The sequence below is a fragment of the Colius striatus genome, chromosome 2 (assembly GCF_028858725.1).
Source record: "Colius striatus isolate bColStr4 chromosome 2, bColStr4.1.hap1, whole genome shotgun sequence".
NCBI classification, from domain to species: Eukaryota; Metazoa; Chordata; class Aves; order Coliiformes; family Coliidae; genus Colius; species Colius striatus.
Window position 1 is genome coordinate 90,200,107 of NC_084760.1, and position 23,645 is coordinate 90,223,751.

Here is a 23,645-nt window from a genome sequence, read left to right on the forward strand (position 1 = left end):
TAATTAATCTTCAGAGTAGATACACAGTATTATTTAGGAAATCTTGGTACTACTGCAAAAAACCAGATGTCCCTCAGATACCCTTTTTGCAGACACTTTCCTTATCTCTGTTGCTGTTGACATAACAGAAAAATTTACCTAGTGAGTGTATGGTAACTGGAGTTTTACTGTAGAAACTCAAGATCTCCTCTATTTGGCCAGCTCATTTAAAAATAATCTTTCTTGGCCTGATTTTCTTAATTTATAAGATAAAGATCATGTACGATTACTTTGTTCTGTAAAGTGCTGTATTAACATTGATATAAAATTTTTGGAAACCCTACAGTTAGTCCCTTCTACAAAGGAGCCTCTCCACCATTTTTTATGACCTTAAGCCCTATTAGTCAAACTCATGCCCTTTAATGTCTGTATCTTCATAAAAACTAAAGCTGTAAGGGATAAGGATTTTTACATCTCCTCGTTTGACCTCTTACCTGTTGCGAGTCATTATGTATCACCCAGATATACTGTTGTCAAACCTAAAAAAATAATTGGGTTAAATAACATTAATCACTTAATGACCGATATTTCCCTCATGAAAAGATACACTACGGCCATCATGTGCACTTGTTAAAAAAAGCATTGGTAAACTTTTCCATTGCTGGTTCAAGTGTGTTGTCATAGGATGCAGCCATCACATGAAAATGTTCAGCAGGCAAATAAACGTGATGTTTCAGCCCTCCAAGGAATATCAGGTATATTGTCAGTGTCAAAAGCCCTTACAACAACAGAGGATAGATTATTACCCCTCTGTTTCCAGCCCATGAGTAACAACAGAAAAGGTTGAAAACAGTGTCTTTGCCACTCTGTTCTGTAGGAATATGTTCTTACACACACACACACACACTTGTATCTAGTAATAACCAATGTGAGAAGAGCAAAGTAATTATAAATAACCAATGTGAGAAGAGCAAAGTAATTATAATGAGCATGTAAGAAGAACTGAATCAACTACGTGTAGAAGAGGATTTTCCCTGCAACTGTGAATGTGGTGTCTGACTTGGGAACACAAACTCCTAAGCTCCTACAGCTTGTTGTCAGTGTTCTGAATGACCCTCTCATTTAGGTCCTTTGAACTACTTGCTGGAAAAGGCTGCCGTCACTGAGTGACTCTAGCTGCACTGCAAAGTGTCTAAATTTGATGTCCACGGTTAGACTATATAACTTCTTCTAGGCAGTCCCAAAGTGATGATTGCATTATATTCCGCAAAATTGATGTAAACCTTCAATTACGGACATTTTAGCAGCATAATAAAGTGTGTGTAATAAGGACAGAGTAAAGATGCATTTACAATAAATCTAGATGTAATTTAATAAAAGCAAAAAAATAGTCTAAAAATTCCAGGTAGCTGTGGGTTTTGTCAACATTTAAAGATTGTAAAAACGTTGGATGTAACTGAAAAAATTCTGAATTAGGCATATGTGCTGGTTAAAACTATTTATGATAGCTGAAACAGAGTATAGGTAATTTTGCAGTAACCAAGTTGTTTTAAAAAGCAAAATATGTATAAATATATTTGTATATTGGTTTATAAGTGTGTATGTGTGTGCACATGTAGAAAGTATGTTTGCACTGTCCATCTGTTTGGACACTATACATGAAGTCTCAAAATAATCATTATTTTGTTAATATATTTCATTTTAGATATTTGAACAAAATGGTGATTTTTATACAGAAGTGGTGGAGAGGTTATCGAAGCAGACGATACTTCAGAAAAATGGTGGAGGTAGAGAACCACTTTTAAGAAAAATGTTTTATTATAGAATACATATGAAGTAATTAAATCACTCATTTTGAGATTAAAAAGCTGAAACTTGGCCCTTTATACACACAGACATGTGCTTAACTTTACTGTGGTGAAAAGCACCATTAATTTCAGTATGCCTACTCATAATGGTCAAGTTAAGTCAGTGTATAAAAATGTTTGCAGCTCTGGAATATTAGTCCCTAGCAATGAGATCTGCTCATGCAGAAGCTTACCTGCATGATACTAATTGCAGAATTGAAGCTTTTCAAGATTTTTTTTTCCTAGCAGAACTTTTAATTCTGAAAGTAAAATAAGCCAATGTGTCTACACATTACTCTTCTATGTTTTAGTGGTTGAAATTTCTTACTTAATGAACCTTGAAGTATTTGAGATTTTGCCTTAAGGCACACAGGAGATCACAGTCAATCTAATTCCCTTGATAGACCTAAAGATAGCAAAAGTGTATGCTAAAACATAAGCTAAAATCTCTGTTAACAGGTTTAGGAGATTAAGAATGAACTATCATAAAAAAATTAAATTTGAATATGTACTTTACTTTTCTAACTTATCAATTTATGTTAATATTTTACAATAGTTTTAAACTTGTTAGTCATTTAGTCTTGATGAATTTTGTTAAATTGATGTGTTTCAGTTAAAACAAATAATATGACTTATAAGGCTAAAGGCTTGTCTATTTTTCCCCCAAGACTATCAGTAATCTAATCAAAGATTTTATCTTTTCCAATTTATGTGGCTTAACAAATCATCAGTCATACTTCCATTCTGCAATTTTCAGTCCGTCTTCTAAAACACTGATTTTTGAATACACGGCATATACCTGCATGATTGGATTGAGTTCTGCTTTAAGAAACCAAAAGGGACTTAGTTGAATATTGTCTCTGAGTTTAGAGAAGGTTTGTTTAATCTGGAAAAGCTTCTGTAGAAGAGAGACATGATACGTTAATGTATGTTTAAAATTGTTAATGAAAAGTTCCATGCAGACACTGGGGAAAAAAGAAGCAAGGAAGAAATCGATTTAATGTGAAACATTGATACATACTGCTAAAACACATCATGGAACTCCTACTACTGTAGGTTTTTTAGAGGAGGTTAGACAAATGCTTATCATGGATGGCTTAGATATACTTCAGGCAATGTCTTAAATGAAGTTGTCTTGTCTCATTCCATTCTACATTTTTTCACAGTTAAAACATTAAAGTGTGTTGAATTTCACTACAGAATCAGGGTGATTTATGTGTTTCTATGTTTTTCAAGATGATAATAAGAACTATGTTAGTTTGGGCATCTGATCATTAGGTTTTTAAGAGGGCTTAAGCAGGGCAAAGATCTGATGATGGCCATCTAAGATAATTTTCATTTCCCCCAAACGTAAAGATCTGTCTTTGGCCATCCCACGTTTAAATGCTATTTTCTTTGTTGATACTAATCCTTTTCCTATTTTATGGAGAATAATGTCATTTTAGAGACTTATGTTTATATATAAAGTTTGTAAAAACATTGGTATCCAGATAAGATGCAAAATGAACACATCATCATTGTGCCTACTGTCTGTTGCACTGTTGTGAGTGATGCCCTGTGAGATGGCAAGATAATTCTTCCCAGAGAATCAGCCTTTGGCATGGATGATAAGAGGCAGTGGCCACAAATTGAAATACAGGAAATTCCCCACAAGGATAAGATTTTTTTTTTTTTTTTTTAAACTTGGAAAGTGGTCAAATACTGGAATAGGTTTCCCAAAGAGTGCAAGCTCTGCTTTTTGGAATCTTCATCCTTGGAGGTACTCGAAATCCAACTGAATGATGCCCTGCACAATTTACTCATATTGACCCTGCTTTGAGCAGTGGTTTAGAGCCCCAGAGGTCCCTGACAACTTCAATTGTTCTCTGCATCTATGAAACTGAAAGTCTTTTACATCATCTTTTCATTACAACTTTTTTCTTCTTGCTTCTCAGAAAACATTGTTACTTTTAAAGGTAGTCTCTCAACTTAGCACAGCTTTCCTGTAATAACCAAGCTGAGATAGGTAGCATCATAAAACTCCCTCAGCTTTCCATTCTTGGAATATATTTCTGAAAATATTTTTTTTAAAAAAGACTTTAGACAAAAAAGCCTGATTCATATATAGTTCTTTAAATAGGCATAAGTGACAAGCCCTTGCCAAATCTGAAGTCTATGGAGAAATGTAAGACAAAAAATCCTGTAAACTCACACTTAATATACACATTCTAAATCAGACCATGAGTTCATCTAGTTTCTGGATTCTGGTACTTATCCAATATTAGTCTGGGCTTTAAGAAGCAGAATCTCATCAGCAAGCTTACAAAATGTACAACAATCAGCATAGAAAACAACCTTTTTCCCTCAAATACTTCATTTTATGCTTACTGTCTCTGATTGGAGAGTACTAAATAGGACAGCTTGATTGGAAGCTAACCAGAAAGTCTCAAAAGTAACAGACAAAAAGGCACCTTTTTCTCCCATTAGACCACTGCATTCAGGATTGTCTGTTTTGAGGTAGACTTAAATATAAAGTTCAAGTTAATTCCCTATAGTCATCGTTACACTATCTTTACTCAATCAATGGTTGAACTTGGAATATTTTTAAAATAAACAAAAGTTTTCTCAGCAGCTTAGCACAATTTTTAAGTTAAAATTTAGTTAATGTTTGCATTGAACTCTTGCTGTAGTAATGACTCCTGATTATGAAATGCAAGAATACATTTGACATGATAGTTCCTTAAATACAAAAAAAATTCGTCACTTTAAAATTTGTCTGCTGGTAATGATTGGATTGGTATCTGCTGCCAGCAAACAAGGCAAAGCATATGCACAAAATACCCATGATTACATGATAATAAATCATGTTAATGATTATATTCAAAATTGTGAAATGTGAGTGGTACTGATGCGGAAAATAACAAAGGCTGAAGCTCATCAGATTGGCTGTCCATATGTGCATCACTACTACTATTTCATTTGTTACTCCTCTAGTGCCTCTTCTGTTGAGTGTTAAAATACATAGTTAGGAAAAAAACCCACTATTGATGGTGTTCATATGACTAAAGTTATATGCCTTTCTCTATTCAAAACATAGGTGCTTTGGTATAAAGCTTTATTTCCTGATATTAATCTTAAACTAAAATTAAAATCTGTACTCTGATAGTTTTCTTAGTAACTTAGTTACATTGGTTGTATTGGATTCTGAAAGCTTTTCATGACCTGCAGGAAAGTATGTTTTTTTTTGATCCAGATAAACATGAGGACAGGAATAAAACTGTACATCACTGTTTCTTTTAACATTATTTCCCAAAGTCAAGAAATCACTTCTTAAAGCAAAGGGAGTTGTAGCATTTCATTGTTACATTAAGTCAGTATGCATGATGGCCATATTTTCAGCTCACTTTGGAAGTGAATATTTTATGTGATGTACTTTGATACCACCCTAAGTAATTCAACTTCAACTCAGTAACCAGTTTTAAATAGTGCCAGTCCAGTAGGAATTAGGCAAATGCCTCTTTGCTCTGTTATTTCTAATAGCAGAACTAGTACACGTTATTCTAATCTGGATTAGAAAACAGGACAAATCCATTTGTGATAGAACTTCAGTGGCGACATAGATTTCGGCTTTTGACACAAGGATAAGGTTCTAAGACAGTTATATGAGCAATTCAACATTTGACTGACTTGTGATTTAGAACAAAGTTAAGTAAGAGTGGGTATATGCAATTTCCTTTTCATTGTGAGTGACCTTGTTAAGCAACATTAGGGTAAGGCCTGAATTTCTCACATATAAATGAGATATTCAAGTTAAGACCCTAGTTGCTGTTGACTTTCTCTGCAAATAGTAGTCAGAGATATAATTCAATATGTTGCTAAGCTCAGAGGGAAAGTGGTCCTACTGTCTTGCAGTATTGATGATATAAAGAGCATAATGATGTTAGGTCTCCAATTTAATTCTTCGGTGAAATGGGATGGATTCAGACCTAAGCACTCAGAGCCTCCAATTATGAGAAAAAGAAACAAAAATTTGTGAGATTTTTTTTAGTTTGATCATCAATGGACAGAGATCTGATGATTGGTTTTGAGCTTGGGAATCTCTGTTAAAAATGTACTTTATCTGGTGGTGCAAAGAAAGAAAAGATGAGCTGCAGAGCAAAATTGTATCAATTTAATCGAACAATTTAGAAATATATTTAGACCTGGCAACCATTATTTCATTCCAATGTTAGCTATCTTCAATTAGTATCACTCACAAAATATTTGTAGAGATAAAAGGGAAGAGTCCACCATTTATTCTATTTCATACCTTTGAAGCAGAGGTTACCTCAAATATATGTATTGTATACAAGTGTGTCTACATGTACATGTATATAAAACTTTTTTGAAATTTAGCAGTCCTGCATTTTTCTTTCATATAAGAAATATCTTTTCTACTGTTTCCATTAATAGTAGATTGGTATGATATTAAAGTAAGCATTTAAAATGCACCTTAATTAAACTGCAGGAATTATGCCTTGCTTAATGTAATGAAGAAAGAGAATTTAAAATGAAGTAGCATCATTGTGTTCATTTGTAAATAACATATTGCAGCCAACTGTTTCTTAATTGCCCAGACTGTTGATAAATAATCCAGTCCTGCTGCTCTCCACAGACAATTTGCTTTGGATCAGACTAGGCAATTCAAATAACACTAATTACAGTGAAACCCTTTTATAGTGAATTCCTGTTTGCCATGGGGGAGAAAATCACTATATCAGGGGAAAGCACTTTTGCCTTTGATTTGTGTCTAAAACATGAGAAACACATAAAAGCTGCATGTTGTGCTAAATAAAGGACATACTCTTGCATTCAAAGTACTTATATTTTACTTTTTATGATACAATTGTGAATTATGTTCATTTTGCATTTGTAATTAGAGGGCGGAACAGATGTGAAAGCTTAGTTTAAAGTGATGTATCCATTAAAATAACCTATGCTGCCAAGTGATTGCTTAGTATAATAGGGGGTTTGTTCACTATGAGAGGAATTCTACTTTACTGGAAGGAAACCCAGGACTTCAGGAAATGTTTTCCATATCAGGGGATTCACTATAACATGGTATCATTGTATTTATGATTTTATGATGTTAAAATGAATATTAAATGAAACAAAATTCCCAAGGATTACTCGGGAGGCAGCTAAGTACATAACATTTAGTACAGATGGTTGGAAGGCACAATTTTGCTCCATCACTGCATCCGTATCCTTGAACGATTTCAACTGAAGACAGCATTTCTTTGAATTTTTCATTAAATCAGACGTCTTGAAATATGAATTCCTTTTATGTTTCTGTGAGTTTTGGCTAAAAGAACCCCAGTGAATAAATCATACAATACTATGTGTCACCAGCACTTGTGAATATTTCTGCTTTGTTATTCTACTCTCAGTAGAGCACCATTGATTATCAAACTCAGCGGAGAGCATTTTATGATCATATATCTCCATTAGCTCCTAGTTTGACTACCATAGATTTTTCTGGTTAAGCCTGCATTATGTATTAGGAAGCCTATCTCTTCAATACAAAGTTTGATTTTATTCTCTCTAAGCCTAGAACTCTTATTATGTATTATGTATAAAGATTCTTATCTTTTATATGTAAAAATAGGAGCACTGTCTTTGTGTAACTGAAATATATGCCATCTTTTTTTTTCCTTGATTCACAGACAGCATATTTTATTATGAAGATGAATTTCTACAATGAAATGGCTGTCAGGGTAAATATTTCTTCACTTGTTAAACAAATGAAAAGTCAATTGTGCTCCGAATTTGCTTTTAATAAAATGAGCAAACCAGAATAATATACACTTGATTGATATGCTGATGGCAACAGCGGGAAATAGTACATAGTTAAAAATTAAAGTTACACTCAGTAGTCTGGGCTGTATTTGAAAACTAGCTGAATTTAAGGCATGTGTCTGCCCCATTTAAATGTTCATTGTACCTTGTCGTATATGATACTGATAAAAACTCCAAACATTCTGTGAGCATTGTTACAAATGTAGATGTATTTACAGTTATGAAAAACTATTGTTTTGTTTGTTGATGTAGCTGTGCTTTTGCTAGTACATGACATTTGATACATTCAATCTTGAAAGAGTTTATTCAAAGAGCATAGGACAATTTAATTGCCTAAACATAGAGGTGAAACTGCATTGATCTCATTGATGATATTATGAGCAAATTTTGCTGGATAAAGAAGAGTATAAACAGTCCTTGAGCTTTGATAAATATGCAGCAAAAGAAATTTGTTATGGGGAAAACTTAAAAATACCTATAATTAGAAATTATTTTTTCCCCTGCTAAATTTGGAACTGCACTTAAATATGTAAAAAAACTCCATGGGAGGAACATGAGATAATGCTTGGGCTGAGGAACTTTTGGAGAGGACTTTTTGAAGAACGACTTTTTACAAGGCCGGGTTGGATGGGGCTTTTATCAACCTGGTCTAGGGGAAGATGCCTGTGCATATGTAGCAAGAGGGTTGGAAGTAGAAGTCCCATCTTTTTATCTTACTTAATTCTTTTATTTTGTGAAATAAACCTGCTTTGCTCTAGAAGCCTATATCTTTTTAGGCAAGACATATTACCTCTTGAATTCTACAAAATGTAGGAATGTGATGGGGAAATTCCTGTAAAGTAGGAAGATTCCCAGAATGGATTTTAACTTTGTGGCCTTACTGGTTCCAGAATAAGTCAGACTCAAGAGATGTTTTCCCATTAGGACTGTAATTTAGAATTGATTCTCTCAAAGGCACAAAATAGAACCTTGCATTTGGTGCATGTTAGAGAACTGAAGATGTTTAACAGCAATACAATTTCTCAGAACTGCACTTTTTTGTGTGTATGTGTGTTTTAGTTTATTCCTTAGCTGATTTGAAAGTATTCCATAGTGGATAGGTGCTGCATACTCATGCATCTAAAATCAGTGAGAAAACCTAAGATGCAAGCCAGCTCTTAAAAGTTGTCTGTGTACTTTTAGAAGACATTTGAAGACCAAATTTCAGAGGTAATTATGCATTCTAGTCAAATGGAGTTTTGCATTTGGTCTTTCATTTTTAGAAGAAATTGAATGTGTTCCCATTCATTTGTAATGGAAATATAATGTTGAATCATTAGGTGATATAAATCTTCAAAGTACCATTTTTTAAGTCATGTCCTTTTCTTTAATGGAAATTTAAATCAGTAGAAAACAATAGAACAGGTCTTTATTTAGTTGCAAGTGTCAGAATCTGATTCTCCTCTGACTTAATCCATCTGCAGAGTAAGTTTTAAATGCTACCATTCTGAAACACTGAGGGGTTTTTTTTGTCTCGCTGCCATCTGTTTTTTTTAAAAATTAACCAAGATCCAAGACAATAAAGGCCTGCTGGGTTTCTGCACAGAAGACATATAGCTAGACTTTAGTTTTCCTAAGCCAACAGTGACTCATATTCGTACAATGTGAGCTTGATTCATAAATAATACTTTTCAGTGTTCTGAAAATATAACAACATTCTAACCAGTTAGTTTTTACCTCATAGTATTATTAAGATATCAGTTTGTAGTTCCTGATTAGAAAGGCACTTTTGATTTTGGAAATTGAAATATCATTGAAGGTGTGCACATGCTCATAGTTTCAAAGTCAATCTACATCTCTGTCTCCTTGGATTGCATTTAATTGTGACCAGAACTACCAGTTTCACCTTTTTAAAATAAATCCAAGAACTTGTTTTAATCAATTTCAGTTTTAGTACTGGATCAGAATATGATTCGTTCCCTTAAAAGATTTAAGGTTGCTATAATTTTTCAGCAACAAAAGTTCCTATGGAAAAAAAAAAATATTTCCATGAGCAGATGGCTTTTGATATATCAAGGTTTTGCCATTTGTTTTAGTGCTTAAAATAAACATTATTTATAAGACCACTTACATTTTGATGTTACTTAATGAGGAATATGCATCATTGATTTGACTAGCTTAAGAGGTCATTTAGAACTTGCCCGTTAACAAGCTGTAATCTGCTGAGCACACAATGACTTTGTTTAAAATTATCTGTTCAGTGCTGATCAATGACAATAATTGTTTTGTACCAATCACTGTTGAAACTTGCTAATTACTTTGAAGGGCATACACACTTGTCTTTTTTTTTTTTTTTTTCAAGAATTTTTAAACATTCACCTTGGAATTAAAATGAAATATAGTCATAACACGTTATACTTCCTTAGAAAAGCAAACATTTAGAGCTTTCGCATTGGAAATATGAATATCATCAGAAGCTTTATGTAAAATGTTCTCTTCCAAAAAGATTAGTCTTCAGTTTTGTGATCTTTAATTTACAATATTAGGGAAACAGAAATCTAGCATAAAATCATTCAGTTTAAATTCGTGAAGTCATTCTGAACAGAAAGTGATGTAAATAAGGTAAAATGTGGCATTTAATTGGTACACTGAGCCCACTGGAGATAATTATAGTTTTATACAATTTGAATCTTTTGTCTTCCTGTTTGAGTTTTGATCTTTTAACTCAGAAATATCCAGTTCTGTATGTATAACTGTGAGGTGAAGACTGTCAGAAAGAGTTTCAAAGGGACTATAATCCTGCATTAATGAGCATACAGCTATATGGGTGCCAAGTTGCTCTTGTTGAGAAATTTTGAAGCCAAACAGAAAAACAAAGCTAAGGTACTTATTCACATGCAAAGGATTTTGCTTAATCCCAGACCTCTGTAGGCATGCTCATTCTTTTCTCTTTATCCCTTTTTAACCCAATAAGCTTGTGTATGAGAAAGTGGAGTTGCAAACAGTATGAAACTTACTGTCATCTAGTGCAACGAAGCATACCTAGTGCTTAACCTTTCTTATTCTCATCTTCAGCTGCTCATGTAACTTTTATTCATATAATAACAAAGTCTAGAGGTCCAAACTCTTTCTATTAAAAGAAATCAAACAAACAAATAACACCACATAGGTAAAATCAACTTTTAAATAAACAACATCAACTTTTAAAATTAGAGTCTAGTTTGAGACTAGTGTACTAACACTAAAAATTCATATCCTCTTATTCACAATAGCTTTAGTGCATCATTTTATTTTATCAATGACCTATCACTCAAAGACTTATTGAAAGCTTTCTCATGATACTTATTCTCTTACAACTATACCACGAGGTGCCATCAGTTGAAACCGAATGATAGTTTTTATTCTAAAGGATAGTGTTTTGGCATTTGTAGTTGCAAAATTGTGCCAAAGATAAAAGTATGGAAATATGGAACCCTGCCATAGTCTTCTTATAGAGACTCCACTGTGTTACTGCTTTTAGCTCAGTAAATATCAGGAGATGGAAAAATTGCAATAACTTTTGTCAGTTATCACAATGGTACAGAAATGGACTACAAGGGAACTGGAAGGAGTAGAGACAATTTTGCCAGTTATTGAACACTCTTAAAACTTGATGACATAGACTCTGAAGTCACTAAGTGAAAGGGTTGATTAGTAATGTGGGCAATGACAGCTTTTTTTTTTTTACTCTCTTCCTAAATTCAACATAACAAAATATGCCATCCTTTTTTTTTTTTCCTTTTTTTTTTTACATGCTTCTTTGGAAGAGAAGATAGGATAAGCAAAAAGACATTACCACAAATACATGGATTGTACTCCACTTACCAAGTCATCCCTTGGTTCTGGAAAGAGAAGAGTAGGTGTTAAGGAAAAAAAACCCAACAAAACCAAAACATTCCCTACAGCTACACTGAAGGTTTTAAGTTCTTGAAAAGTTTAGTAGCCACAGATCCAGAAGAAAAGCTCTTGGCAAATTGTAACTGTCTTCTCTTCAATACACTTAGTGAAGGGGTGTAGCTTGGAGTTCCTTCTGTCTTTCAGCTGTTATTCCTCTAAAGATTTCAAATCTGTAATGTTCAAAGAGATGGAAGTTGGAGCAGGAATGAAGGTAATAAAATTAATTTGTAAATATATTGAGGATAAAAAAGACAGAGGGGGAAGTAAGTAAATGTTTTGCAGGAAGATAAATAACTTTAAGGATGGAAGAATGTGAAGAAAGAGGAACTAGACACTGAGAACAGAGGAAAAGATCGTGAATCTATTTTTCAGATGTATTGATCTAGAATACACTGACCTCTTAAGTGAACGAAAATGAGGAGTGAGAGCAGCTTCTGACTGAATAGAGCAAGTTACACCTTGTGTACATATTGTGGCATAGGAATAAATACAGTTAACCAAATGGTGGTACTGATAATATTTACCTAATTAATACTTACTTTATCTTCTCATGAAACAGCTTAGCTGATAAATCTGTAATCATTTCAGAAATACAATTATTAGAATTTTTAACAGTCAGAGAAGCTTTAAATTCTTTGTTTGAAATAGGCTTAAGTGGTTTTTTTTCCCTTTTCCCCTCCTTTTTAATTGGTGCTTTTTAAAATGTACCAAAACAAATCCTTTCTGGTGCATGATGTTACTGAATTTTTATTCTTTGTACAGCTTTAGGAATAGCTACATATAAAAAAGTTTCCTTTTCCAGTTTAAGCTGTATCTGTTATGCAGGAGGAATAGATTTTGTGAGAAAGTTGTAATTATTGTGCAATGAATAAACATTCATTGCCTTAAATTGGAAAGGAAAGAACTGCAATTTGTAAATGATCTTTTCAGAAAGCTTGATTCATTGAGTTACTGGGAAGGCTGCTATTGAGTTTAGATTGCATCCAGAGCATAAAGGAGAGAGTGTAGTAGATATTAGTGAGGTGGTGATTCAGTAGGGAATGCATGTTGTGCCTGAGAAAAGGCACCACTTCTGTTGTCTGTTTGTTTAATATTCTTACATAAAGCAATGCCATTGGCAGTAGCAGACACTTCTTTTCATTGTCACGCTCCAACATAAACAGTATTTTAAAGCTTGATATTATCTTTTTAATGTTGGCATCTTAATTCATATCACCATTTAACTACAATATATTGCATCCTACCTTAATTTTCGGCATTGAAACATGTTGGTGCTTCTATTTGATATCACTTTTAAGGAAATCATATTACTTGTGAAGTACAACAGATATTTGATATGCATACAAACTTTTGATTAGAAATACACTAAGTAAATATTTATTTCCTTTAGATTCAGAAAAGATGGCGAGGCTATTATGTTCGGAGATATATCCATAATTATTATGCACTGAAGAATTACTTGGAAGCCATTTCTGTGAATAATGAGTTTGTCAGGTAAGGATAAAAACTCCATGTGTTAAAGCATTAATTTCCTCTTCTTTTATTTGTAAAAAGTTTATGACTCTAATTAAACTATTTATTTGAGTGTGGATTCCCCCCAAGTATCAGATATATGTCCATATCGGCCTTCATTCTTTTTATCCTAAGCCTATATGTGTTGCACCATATTCTGTTCCCATTTACATTGTTATGAATTCAGAATAATTTCTTTGAATTAATTAGACATGCTGGGTTTACACATTTATAAAACCAAAGTTGGCCCTTCACCTATGATCAGAACTAGTAGATTATCATGTCCTAGGTACAGTTTGTTAACTATATTATTTTTTTCCCAGTATAGGTAAGCTAAAAGAAAAAATAATCATAGAATCGTAGAATAGTAGGGGTTGGAAGGGACCTTTAGAGATCATCTAGTCCAATCCCCCTGCAGAAGCAGGTCCACCTAGATCAGGTCACATAGGAATGTGTCCAGGCAGGTCTTGAAGACTTACAAGGAAGGAGACTCCACACCCTCCCTGGGCAGCCTGTTCCAGTGATAATTCAGAATTGGTTTTGAAAATCAGTTACTGGCAATGAATGAAAGTGCAGATACTGGTGTGAATATAGTGAAGCAGATTTATTTCATAGTTACGGAAGATTTATTTGCCTATTAGATTTCTGGCTAGAACTGTTTTTGCCAAATGTTCATATTATTTTTCTCTTGTCCTATCAATCCATTGTCTTTCCCTGTACTTAAGTTGAAGGCTTTCTCAAATATATGCAATTCTTTCCCTGTAGAACATTTGATGTCCTGATCCATGACTATTTCTTCAGATAACAGTGGAAAGAAACAGACAAAATACTGGATGACCATGGTCATTATTTTCTTGTTGTAAATAAAAGGTGTTGGACAGCATTCATACAACTCTTGCTGTTCAGAAAGCCCAAGACAAATCTTGGCTTTCTGAAGCATAGAAATATAAGAGAATCTAGCAAAAAAAAAAATTCTGGAAATCTCATCTCTATCACATGGCAAAGACAATTCAACCAGAAGGCTGTTACAGAAAACAGCATATGCAAGTTATATATGAAAAAAGATTTGGCCAACTTATTTGGATTCTGCTTATTAATTTACATTATTTTTCCACAAGTAGAACTGATGCCATATCCTCCTTGTCATAGCATTATAATTTGTGTATTAAAGTTTTACATATAATGAAGCATACTGATAGCTGCCTGCATCTAATGTCTCATTATTCTTCATTTAAATGTATTTTATATAGAAAAGTAGATCATAACCTAGCAAAATCAGACTTAAAAAAATCTATCATCTCTTCAACTGTACCACCTTGTTCTAGAATCCTGGAAACACATACCCTTTTTGAAAAGGTAGAATCCTAGGAAGACTAGCCCAAATCTTGGAAAGTAAATGAAGCCGTCACTTTTTGGTTTTAAAATGAATTTAACTGGATGAACTGCAGAGACACAACATGCCTCTCTGTTCATAATAGTTCTATCACTCTTCTCTATTCCCTTCCTAAACCTGGAACAACTTTCATAACTTGTCAGTTATGACCTTTAATGTATGTGAACAAAACAAGATAACAATTGGTATTCCTGCTGTATTGAACACAGATTGATTGGAGCTTTATATTTTATTCTCCCACACCCACAACAGATCTCTGCTAGATACATCTAACTTTGGCAAAAAATATTTATCTTTCTTTTCTCACTTTGAAATTTTCATCAAATTCCCCAGTATTTGTCCCAGAGCATTAAAAAAAATAAAGCCTATGCACTGGGTAGGTATTTTAATCAAGGAATACTTTAGTGGTGTTTAACAGGTAAGGTGAGCAATATTACTTCAGGTACATAAAAATGTGTTATCGTTGGTATGTGTGAGTTTTTACATGGCAACTGATATATTGATATTCTGCTGATTTTAGGGGTTTTATTCTCTATTTCACAGAAGTAAATGTCTTTCAGGTTTAAAGATACATGTTTTGGATTAAAAATTAAAAATGAATTTGAGAAAATATAGTCAAATGGATTTCTTAATTTAAATTTTAAAAATGTATCAGTTCTCAAGTACAATCAAGAATTACTGCAGTTATCTTTTTAGTGGAATACCTTTGAAAGCTAATATGTATGTTATCTTCAACATTCTTCTTTTGAAATCTAACAGATGTTTAGTGAAGATCAGGTGTAGGCCCTCAGCCAAACAGATTTTTCCTGTCATTGGGCTAAATTGCTGCCAACTACTTTGGCCCCAAGGTGGCCCACTATGTTTTGTATGAGGAATACTGAACAAAGTGGAGGAGAGATTCCCTGCATATTTTTATCAGCCATCACATCAAATAGGGAAGAGTATAACTTCATTGTTCAAAAATGTTTTTGTGTATATAACATTATTGCAATTGTTCATTGTATAAAACACCAAGAACTGTCTGAAATTGAAGGAGTACATTTGTTAAACAACTGGGTTTTATTCCAGAATCAGCATTGTGGAAACGTACATGTTGATGGACAGAGCCACTAATATATTTGTGCAGTGAGATTGGAGTGTCTATGAGTGTTTCACATTCACACCACCACAACATGATATGTGAATGCATATTTTCTTATTTGTGGTAGAGCTGTATTCATCAAGGTATACGCCCTTGTGCAGTGTCAGTGCTAGTAATGAACCAAGTTCTTCCACAAATAACAATAGAACCACAATTAAACAGAGTTGTATAAACCACCCCCTGCCCCAAACCAACAAAAATCCAACAAAGTACACTACAGAGCTTATCATTTCACAAGTTTCTTTAAACTGTATTGTTTCTGGAGTTATGATGTAATTCTAAACTGAACTACAATGCGTGGTTCTCAGTCTTCTAGAATAATGCTGACAGAACTTTTATTTATCAACAGCTACCTGAAATCACATTGCAAGCCGTTCCGAGATACATTTTACCTCTTGGTCTCCAGAACCAGAGGTTGTGCTTAATTTTCTCCACTTTCATTAAGGAGGAGCCTGTATCAAAGTACTACTCACTTGTTCCTAAGAGAAACTACAGACAAAATTGCCATGAAACTTTGGGCATTCTGTTAGTTTCTTATTAGAGTGTCTTGTAAGAGTTACTGAACAAAGTTTGTTTCCTTCTATCTCCTCTTTCAGTCTATTTTTTTTAAATACAAGTCACTTCCCTTGCTAAGGAGTTTTCTCACCTAGTAGCCACATCTTTACCATTCATTTTAATAGAATTCATCCTTATTTAATAGCTGTCCTCATTTAGTAGCCAGATCTTTATCATTTGTCTTTACTGTGAAAACCCCATGAGAAGGTAAACTTAATAGAAGCTGTCCCAGTTGAAAGCCACAGAGGGATGTAATTAAGTTTAACAGAAATTGATGTAACAGAAATTGACCTAAAATATAATTAAATAATAATAGTCATATTACGTGTGAGTTTCCACTCACTTAACAGACTGCTTATCCTAACTTAAGACACTGTTTTTGTATAAATTGAAGATAACTATTGGCTTTATCTCTCAGACTGGCTGAAGAGTTTATGGGTTTTTGTCCAGCATTCCCATCACTACTTGCTGCTGAACCAATTGGTGTGATGACTGCTGGTGTCCCCAGTAGAATTTCTAGCAGTTAAGCTGAGAAGTCATTCAAAGAATCCCTTGACAAATGACAAAAGAAGAAATTTGAACCCTGAACTCTGTCTACATAAGGACATAATCAGATTTTTATTGACACTTGTACAGTTTAGCCTCTGTAATTGTGAAATGGTGAATTAGTCCTGAATTTTGTTTTTTGTACAAGATTTAGGAAGTAAGAAACCACCAAGTAGCAAATGTGTTCTTAAATATTCATTTTCCAAAATTTTACTGTTGGATTTTTAGTAGTAAATCTTTATCTGTAGCATCCATTTATATTTAAATAAATGCCAACACATACTGTATTCTCTCTGAACATGAATTAGTTGGGTAGTTGTATATATAAATGCACGCATTAAAATAAATTTTATTACTTCTCTAGTGAAATTATTGCTTTTAATTTCAAGGGAAAATATCTGGTTTTGAAACATTCATAAAGTTGCATTTAACGTCTTTAAGAGCTGGTTAAATGGTTACAAGAGGAAAATGCCAAAAGCAATTAGCATAAACTATAACTCCATGTGATGCATTTGAATTTTGTTTTATGTGAAACAGTTTTGAATCCATGATAAGCAAATGGACGTCACTTCACATAAATTAATATGGTGGTGCCATTATAGCAGAAGAATTTATGGATGATGTCAGTTATCCAACTATGTGATTAATTTCCAGTTTGTTGTCTAAGGTTATCTGCACACTGGCCTTTAAACTACACTAAAGCAACTTTGCTATATGTCAGGTGTGCAACTAGAGATAAGATATTGGGATGTGGTGCTCCATTTACTGATGAATGGCACCATTTAAATTTTTCGCTGGGCACAGAACTCAGTAAGATATCAGTATGAGAGAACTAACAAAGCAGTAGCAAAGTACTGGCATCGACGTTCTTGTGTAATTAAGGCAAGTAGTTTAGCATTTTTAGCTATTGAATAAATACTGACTTAAAGTTAACAGAGTAAGACCTGAGACTAGCAGTAGCAGGCATCATAGTATACATGAACATTGTTATGATTATAAATTGTGAATTTCCTACTCTTAGAGGATTGATACCAATTTCTTCTTTACATTGTTTTTTTGCTTTAGTATTAAAAAGACCTTGAGAATGGCCCTGAAGAGTGTAACTTTCATCCAAGTTTAGTAGCTGTTCTTTCAGCAGATTTAGTATCACAGTCGTCATTAAAGCTTTTTGCTCTTCAGGAAATGTCAGGGAAATCTATAATGCAAAGTGATAAAAATCACTTCCTTGGCAGTATGTATATTTACAAATCCTTCATGCAGTCTAATTTTTTTGTAATCTTAATGAACAGTGAAATACAGTATTATTACATGTTGCTGGTGATCTAATGCAATGTTTAGCTTTTCTGCAAACACGCCTGAGCATGTAGTACTGAAAAAAGTAAGAGCATCTAGCTTATTCTTGATTACAAAAGCATTACTGAGATCTGTTTACTTTTAGCATGACAAGTAGTTTCCTTCTTAAAACTTTTAAGGCATTGCTATTTTCCATGAAGTGGTCTTGAAGTAAATCATCTGTTGTCATAGTAATATAAGAACTTACTCAGCCTTCCTCTATCTGTTCTTTTCTGATAAAGATAAGTCTAGGTGCTGGCCATTTTCTCAAATGTCAAAGCATTTTGAAGAATGTATGTATTGTCTTATAATTCAATTAAAATGTTCCTCCTCATTGACTGCAGAAGCAATTGATTCTGTAGTCTATTTTCAATTAGTGCCAAAGCCTTTCAGACAGCTCCTTGGAATTCTTGCAACAATAAAAAACTAATTTTTGTAATGTTATCTTTCACTTCATTTCTAATTAACTAATTTATCTTCAACTAATCATCTTTTCCTTGTCTTCGATGATATGTAGAGGAAATACATTATACTTTTAAACTTATTTACCTGCAATTAGAATTTTGTGAATGTAAACGTAACCTGTTGACTTTATTTGAGAGCCATAGAAATAGAGAAAAATGCCAAATATGCTTTCTTTTATTTAAATATTAATTTTAAATATTAATATCAACATTGTTTGAGACATAAATGCTATTTCCAGAGGAACTGAGGTATAACTGATGGATCTTGTAGGAAACTTAGAACCCTAATCCACTGAGCATCCCACACTACTTCTGTAGCTACAAACCTGTTGTTAGGAAGAGGAAGATATAAAAATGCACTATTTCATTCTTCTCTGTGATTTGACCTAGTTTCCATTGAACAATATTCAGATGTTCTTAAGTGGGAATCAGAACAGAAAAAACTTTAGAATGATATATTTCGAAGAGACTTACACCTGTTTAAAATATTCTCTACAGTCGTATATTTTGTGATAGTTATTCTTTCTTAAATGTATTGTCCCCAAATCCAGATTTCTTCAGTTTCTGAGCATAAAAACCCTCTTTGACAAGTCAGTCCATTTTTAAGTTCTCTTTCTCTACTTTACACGTATTAACAGAGTTTCATTTTCATATATACTTTTATATAGCATTTATGCTTATACACTTGTAACCAAGACATTTTAAACTGACTTTTTGTCTTTTTACTTTGATCATGAAATGGAAATTACTGGGTAAAGCTATTGAGCACACAGTACCCTGTTTTGTGTCCATAGGAAAGGACTCTCTGAATGCAGTGAGGCTAAGGTAGGAACCCGTAAGATTCAGCTGAATTTCGAATGCAAATTCAAGTAGACATACCTCATGTGCCTTATTCTATTCATGTCTCTCTCAAGCTAGGAGTGAAAGCAGTCTTAGCATGTTTTTAAGTAGTTCTCTGTAATATAGGTTGTTTTACAGAAAATCATGAATATCATAAGTAACATAAGTAAGTGTTTAGATTGTAGCCTTTAAAAATATGAAAGCTGTATTTTCTCATGTATTTTTGTATAGCACTAAGCACACCATTAGGACTAACAGATTAAACATTAACCTTTGTTTCACTTGTATTCAATGAAGTGTTTTAAATTGAGTGTGTAGAAAGAAATTTGAGATCCTTTCATTCACTTGTTGGACGAAACAGTATATGGTGCAACTGACTACTTTTGGTGAAGGCAGAATAAAACAAGTGTGAGAACATAGTATTGTAGAATAACAGTAGCGTTGTATCGATGATCTTTGAAGGCATTATAATGTCTTGATAGCTCATAAAATATTTTCTGTAGATATAAACTGTCTAATCTTAGCATTTTTTATTCTCTTATATAGACAAATTTCACAGTCTTATATTTTGTCTGAAGAAGGCTCTTCAATGCAAAATAAGTAGAAAAGGGGAAGAGGTACAGTTTCATTAAGCACTAACATATCATTGACTGTCAGGTAGATCTTGTTATGCTGTCCATCCTCATTTAACTATCCCACAAGATCTCTTAATGAAGTTAAGCCCCAAGTTCACTCCAGTAATTCTGTGGCAAGAGTTTGTGCAATGTAACAATTCATCACTTGTCAGGAAGGCACTTTTAGTTTATACATTTAATAAGGGCATCCTCTAGCTTGGTTAATTAGAAGTGAACAGTTTGCATATTTACTAAATGCGGAGTGTCATTGCCACCACGGCCTATTGCCTACATGAATTATTTCTCTATCTGCAATAAACAGCTGGGTAATTATTACTGCCATAATCAGATAAATTCCCTCTGTAAGGCTTTTCTTACATGGCAATTCTTTGAACTCATCCAAAGCTGAACAAAATTTATGAACTCCAGCAGCTAGGCCACTTTTTCATAGTGTAGTGTCCCTGTTCCCTATTTCAAGGACATGTAGAGTATCATAAATATTGTGTAAATTAGGAGGATAAATATGATTACCTAAAGATTACATATTAATAAACTTGATTTTCAAAATATAATTTTCAGGTTGTAACTGATTAAATTATAGCAGTTCTGGCTTTATCTAATTGTAGAAACATGACAGGCCATCTATATACAGGCTATACTAGGTTATCAGGGAAGAGCTCTGCCACCTGAAGAAAAAGACTCATGAAAAACTATATAAATATTTTTCACATGCCTTTTGGAGAACTTGTCATTTCAGCTATTTAGGTCATTAGAAGTATGACAAATTTTATATGCCATTTACTCAACTCACTTAAAGCAGTTCTTTTTTCTTTAAAACAAGGTGATGGTTCTTTTTGGTGTGCAATTTTCAGTTTAACAAGGAAGCACAAAATCTAAATATACAAAATTATGTGCAACATTTAAAAAATCATGTATTTCTTTTATTTCTAAAAGCAAGCTGTATCCAAACAATTATGTAACTAAGCTTGCTCTATGCTTTCCAGATATTCCAGCTTGTATGTGAGTGTATCTGCAGATACTTCAGTGAATACTTCATTTTCATATACAACTTTTCCAGAACATCCTGGAATGTAGCTTATTTTTTGAATTCTCCAAAGGAAAAAAAAAAGATAAAAAGAAACTTGTCAGCTTTTTTTTCAATTAACGCACAACAGTCCATTTGATTTAACACCACAAGGTTTTTTCATAAGAAACTTCATACTGTGTTTGAGCAGCCATTAGCTACTCTCATACTTCATAACTCATAATTAAATAGGCTATATACCTCACAATTAAAAAAAATGCTCAGAGATGGTAGATATATTAAGGAAGTAATGTGTTCTTTGGCATTGCCTTACCTGATGGAAGGCTTTTGAGGCTACGCTACTTTTTTCATTTCCCATTTTTCTGGGAGAAATAACGACTATAGTGGTGAAGATCTTTAAAAAGATCTATGATGTTTAAAAAATATCATAGTTGTTTTTTGTTATTATGTGTGGTATCTATGCATTACATTTTTTAAATGATCTGATTTTCAACTGAGGATGAGGGCTTATTGATCTTTAACATTTCAGATTTTTTTTTATGGTGGGAAATTACGGTTCTTACCTTTATACTGGTATATCCTATAATATTCCATGAAGTATGTAGAATTGCATGAAATCCACAGCAGTATACATTCTCCTATAAACACTTTTTAAGTTCCACTTAAACTGAAGGAAAAAACTTCTTTCCTGTGAGGGTGAGGGAGCCCTGGCACAGGCTGCCCAGGGAAGGTGTGGAGTCTCCTTCTCTAGAGGTTTTCAAAACCTGCCTGGATGCATTCCTGTGTGACCTGATATATAAGTGGACTTGCAGGGGGAGTTGGACTAGATGATTTTGAGAGATCCCTTCCAACCCCTACCATTCTGTGATTCTGTTATCCTGTGAAATCTGCTTTAATATTCAGAGTCTAGAATTAAACAGAATATCAGAATTACTCTAGACATGTTTTAGCATTTTTTGTGGTAAACATAAACAAATGAGGTCATTGCAAGATGTTAAAATAATTTTTGTGACCATTTTGGACAGACTTTGAACCATCCTTTAAAATACTGTCAGAATCAGAACTCAGCACAGTTATGTTGCAAAAGATTTTTTTTTTTCCTTCTGATATATTGTTAGGTTTTGCAGAGGTTTTTACACGTTTTAATGACAGTATCATTAAAGAGGTTCTTCATCTCTATGAATGCTACTCAGAATACCCTTCTTAAAAGCCATACTTCCTCATACTGTGAGCATGACTTTTTTTAAGCTGTGGCAAACTTTTACTTATTGTCATGCCCCTTCCAAACTCTTCTTCTTATAGGGATAATTACATGAATCCGTTATTTATCCTTGACAGTGAAGCTAAGACGCAGTATTTTACTTTGATTTCCGTAGTTCCTACTGTCTTCAAACCACATCAACATGATAAACTATTTTTTAAAAGTAACATTTTCCACCGCTTTTCTTCAAATAGGGTATTGTTTTCTTGTCCAATTAACTAGATGATTGCAAAATGTTCACAGCCTCATTGGCAGCCAAAGTAGTGTAGCACTTATTAGCCTACCTGGTGGTGGAAGACATCACAAACATCTAGCATTGTGCTTTGCTACTCAAGAAGAGATCTAGTACTTGGATCAGAAAATTGTGTGATTAGATATAGAAATAGAACCTAAAATGGGATGTGCTCTTTAGGCATGAATCATCGAATGCTTAAATATGTAATTAAATGTAGTTTGGTTTATATAGTGGAACCCAAATTTCAGAGAATAAACTATAATTCTGATTGTAATTTGTTACATGACATACTAAATAATGTCCAATTTTATGGATATTGACTACTTCAAAGTTTTCAAGACAATAAGATAAAAGGTTTCCTAACACTTCTGAAAATTGGAATCAAGTTGATAACTTGTTTGGTAATTATCTACTGCTGTGAAATCACATATTTACAAATGTGTCAGGTATCTCCCAAAATAATTGAGTTTGCTTATAAAGAAACATATTAATTTGCTGTAATGCTTTGTGCTTCATGAAAAATTACGTCATAGATGCTAAAGTGGTAACACTGTTTCATGAATATGGAATTTTAGAAAACCATCAGTTACCATGAAAGTCACTATGTAGCTGTTTGGCAACTACTGCTCTTCTATACGTAATGGATCAAAACATAAAAGCTCTCCCTACCTTACCATTGTGATACTTGTTCAATGTGAACAAAGTGTACCATTTTATTTGCAAACTTATGCAGACTTTTATATGTAAGTAAGTGAAAAATATGTCAGCCAATAGACCTCAGTCACATGATTGTTTCATTATATCCTGAGAAAAAAAACCAATCAGCTTAGCTGATGACCTTTAGAAGTTATAATGTCATGTTTACTTTCTAAATCACACAATGTTCTATATTGTAAATGTTGCCAAGTACTATATATTAAAGTGAAAGGAATACAGATATGTCTACATTGTCCTGCACTGCAGCAGAGAGATAACAGCTTAAATGAGTTCATTCTAGTACTGGGAACAGCTTAACTATAGCAAGACATAGCAGTGTACTTTCCTCTAGTTATTACTGTGCAGATGGTGGCATATATAGTAGTCTGGGAGTTACAGTGCCAAAAGATAACAGATAGTTTCACATGACATTCATTAGAAAACTTTCAATTG

General features: G+C 33.4%; 1 protein-coding gene across 1 annotated transcript in view; it reads left to right on the forward strand.

Moving 5' to 3' along the window:
- The window catches only part of SPATA17 (spermatogenesis associated 17), an 83,346-nt gene that overhangs the window by 5,174 nt on the left and 54,527 nt on the right, over window positions 1-23,645 (forward strand). The window contains exons 3-5 of the mRNA XM_061990733.1: window positions 1,685-1,766; window positions 7,511-7,561; window positions 12,949-13,052. Of these exons, the coding sequence (XP_061846717.1) occupies window positions 1,685-1,766; window positions 7,511-7,561; window positions 12,949-13,052 (237 nt within the window). The remainder of the gene's footprint in view (window positions 1-1,684; window positions 1,767-7,510; window positions 7,562-12,948; window positions 13,053-23,645) is intronic.